Source organism: Exserohilum turcica (assembly GCF_000359705.1).
Source record: "Exserohilum turcica Et28A unplaced genomic scaffold SETTUscaffold_116, whole genome shotgun sequence".
Taxonomy (NCBI): Eukaryota; Fungi; Ascomycota; class Dothideomycetes; order Pleosporales; family Pleosporaceae; genus Exserohilum; species Exserohilum turcicum.
In genome coordinates, this window is record NW_007359933.1 from 1 (window position 1) to 3,259 (window position 3,259).

Genomic DNA, 3,259 nt, shown 5'->3' on the forward strand with positions numbered 1-3,259 from the left:
AGTAGCTTAGAGATGGCAGCTCTTACTAGCAGACATTCAATGTGCAGTGATATGCAAGTCCGCTTCCTGGAAGTGGGACCGATGCTGGATGCTGGATGCTGCAAACCGTCAACAGGTAACCCTTGAACAGAGTACGAACAGATAACGACGCATGAATCTGCTCAAACCCGGAGGAAAGGAGGCGCTTCCTGCTCGTGTTCTCTTGTGGTATGCGGTGTGCTGATCTCAGGAAGAGATCATGCCGTGTGCACGGACTGCATGTGACAGCGAAGCTCGCCCCCGCACCGACATCCGGGTCGTGCGCAAGCCCACCAAGACGACCCAGACAACCTAGACAACCTACATCAACGTCAGCTCGCGAGCCGTACTTAAGCGATGTTGCAATTTGAGCTCAAGAAGGGCGCTAAAACACACGAGGCGCAGATGCGCGCTGGCCATACCAGGCTCCAGTGGGATAGGTTTTATGTACAACTGTATAGCCGCACTCGTTAGATGCACATGCTGACTTGAAGCAATAGAACATAACCAAGGCAGAGATCAATGATCTTGTGGAAGAAAATCCAGATGTTAGCTGGCCAACAGTCCCTGGCGATGTTCTAGCATCGATGTTTGACCGTGTCAATGCGCAACTGAGGGCTGAGAACATCCCTGAGGTGCAATACGACGTATTCAGCTGGCGGATGGCGCGTGCTATCTCATATCGAAACACCTGTACGTGATACGGCATCTCTGCACGTCTTAACACTGTCTAACAGGGGTGTCCACAGCCAATAGCAAACCTAGGGCAAAGAGCGCCACAGCATCGGCTACTGAATCTAGTTAGTCTAGGCTGGGATGCTGCTTCCGGAGGGATGCGGGCGCTACGCAGTCCAGCGTTGAAATGCTACGATATGTGTTCTGCAAGGTTTCAAGCTTGGATATTCAGTAACAAGCAATCCTGCCTAAAGCAGCTAGGTTTATGTAAATGAACGCGTATTGCATACCTCCCCTTCACGTAATTTGTGGATAGTGATGGGTAACGATCATCGGGTAATGCCGCGGAACGGGCATTGTGGGCCGGAAACGTATCACTAGACCGGCATCCTGCATTGATTGTCCCACCTCCTCACTTTAGCTACGTATCTGCGTTGCCACGTTATGGTTAGATGCAAAGACGGCCCTGTAACTTAGGACATAGAACAATGTAGGAACAAGTGCATTGATAGGGACATACAGAAAACTACGGTAAAGACAGGCTAGTTACAAAGGAAAACTCGGAAAACAAGAGGAAGATCATGCGGTACTTTCGACCCAATCCTCTGGTGGACCACAGCGTTCGATAGTGACTGTTCCATCCAACAAAGAATCATATGTGACGCCAAACTCGTAATCTTCCTCAAGCTGAGAGATCCTACACAAGTACGTGTTCCATGAGGCCACTTTGTTAAAGACAGAGATGAGCTTTCCATTGTATTCCTTCTCTTTTATGGTTATGCGGACTTCCTCGTTCAAAAACGTAGTGAGATTCCATGCCCACCAATGCTCTAGAGAGCTTGCTTTCTTCATATCCCCGTACTTGGAGGTGGCTTGTTTCTTGAAATGTGACAAACCCTCTCTACCGATAAGGGATGTTATACCGTCATCATTCAATAATTTTACGTTAACCTGGCTTGCAAATTGGAGTATGTTGATCTTCGTTGGGTGTGGGAAAGGCAAATGAGTAGACTGGTCATAAAAAATGTTATATTGCGCAGGTGTGAGCTCGACTGTTGCGTGATAACTGTCGACAGAAAGATTACCAGACCATAGAGCATCAAGATCGGCTTTTCTGATAGTCCAATTTGCATAGGCGTCTGAAGACGGGCCAAGTTCTGTAGGCGGAGGTGGAGGCGGAGGAGGCGGAGGAGGAGGCGGTGACGGCGGTGACGGCGGAGGGGCTGTGTGTGAAAGCTTCACACAGTGAGGGCAATGCGTGCAAGACCCAGTAGACTTCCAGGCATGGTTTGGATAGTCGAAAAATCTAGTAATACGGTTACTGAAAGCTCAACGGAGGCCTAGGTAAATTCAAGCGACTACTGACTTTGCCAGAATGGCAGCTGTTTGGACAGCGAGAAGAAAGCAGCACAACTCTGGCAACATGATGTATACGCAGCTCGTAGGCGAAAGCCAAATTATTGTAAGTGGGTGGGATCAAGATGAAGAGACAGGAGATATGGGAGAACATTGTTGATTTATAAAACAGGATCGGGCTCCGCAAGACAGACAGAGACACTGCATCCGTGCCACGCCTGTCAACTGACAGAGCAAGCTAATGCACCAATGCAGCCCCTTCGGCATTGTGAGTGGCAAAAATGAATGGATATCCCTGTAGGTGTGCGCCACGATACTCCGCCCCCAAAGATGGGTGAGCAAGACACTCCTCAGTGGCACACATATCCCCCCAGTCTATCGCCAGAAGGGCCGATCACTATGCTTGATGACAGGATCCAGCAAATCGAGAATGGAATAACTCAATGTGTTGAATATGGCGAGTTTGCTTACACGCAGTGGTCTGGATCACTGACATTGCCCTTGATCTTGCGTTGCCCCCACCATAGTCGCTCCACTGCTCGAACACGGTTTGATCCACCACCCCAGCGGAAGCGGCTAAAAGCGCATTTTGTGTTCAAGTTTGGAATCCATTTAGAAACAGCTGATTTAACAATGTCCGCTATTTTCGAGTAGCTATGTGCAAGTCTTGGATGAAGTAAACTCAATATCTTGATATCGTTAGTGATAGCAAAGGTTGAACCTGATTCTCTTACCATGAATGAACTTTGAGCGACTTTTCCTATCGTCTCGTTTTCGCAGATAATATTAGCAATTGCTACAGCAAGAGCTGCACATAGTAATAATGTGAAGACGTAGTAGTATCGGCCAAGCCAAGTTGCTGAATCCTTAGGCAACCCTATAAAGTATACGTATGTTGAAAAAGAAATAGATAACAAAAGAAGAATGACAAAGGGGCTCTGATTCTTTGCGGCCACAGCTATGCCACCGAGACATAGGGATACGCACGCAAGCCGAGCGATCCACCAATAGCCAGAGACTGGTGGTGGGTCATTGCTGTTACCAACAAGTTGAGCTTGACTGATTGTCTTGTTGCCGAGCTAAGCGTGTATAATGGCCTAGATGCATTGGGTTAAGGTTGTATCACAGTTGTGGGGTTGTGTCTTACCTAGTCATGGTAGAGGAGGGTACCCAAAGTGAAAACATGCGCTTGCAGCGCGTCGTGCAGTGT

At 48.3% G+C, this 3,259-nt stretch overlaps 2 protein-coding genes across 2 annotated transcripts; one reads left to right on the forward strand and one right to left on the reverse strand.

The window, feature by feature from the left end:
• Positions 1-375: 375 nt before the first annotated feature.
• SETTUDRAFT_152300 (uncharacterized protein) lies at positions 376-1,153 on the forward strand (the record flags this gene model as incomplete). The annotated part of the gene is made up of 3 exons (XM_008024190.1): positions 376-465; positions 519-711; positions 768-1,153. The coding sequence occupies 3 exons, from the start codon at positions 376-378 to the stop codon at positions 821-823; spliced, it is 339 nt and encodes a 112-aa protein (XP_008022381.1). The 3' UTR covers positions 824-1,153.
• Positions 1,154-1,210: 57 nt separating this feature from the next.
• On the reverse strand, positions 1,211-1,848 carry SETTUDRAFT_169877 (uncharacterized protein). The gene has a single exon (XM_008024191.1). It carries the CDS (start codon positions 1,543-1,545, stop codon positions 1,273-1,275), a length of 273 nt encoding a protein of 90 aa, XP_008022382.1. The 5' UTR covers positions 1,546-1,848; the 3' UTR covers positions 1,211-1,272.
• Positions 1,849-3,259: the final 1,411 nt, after the last annotated feature.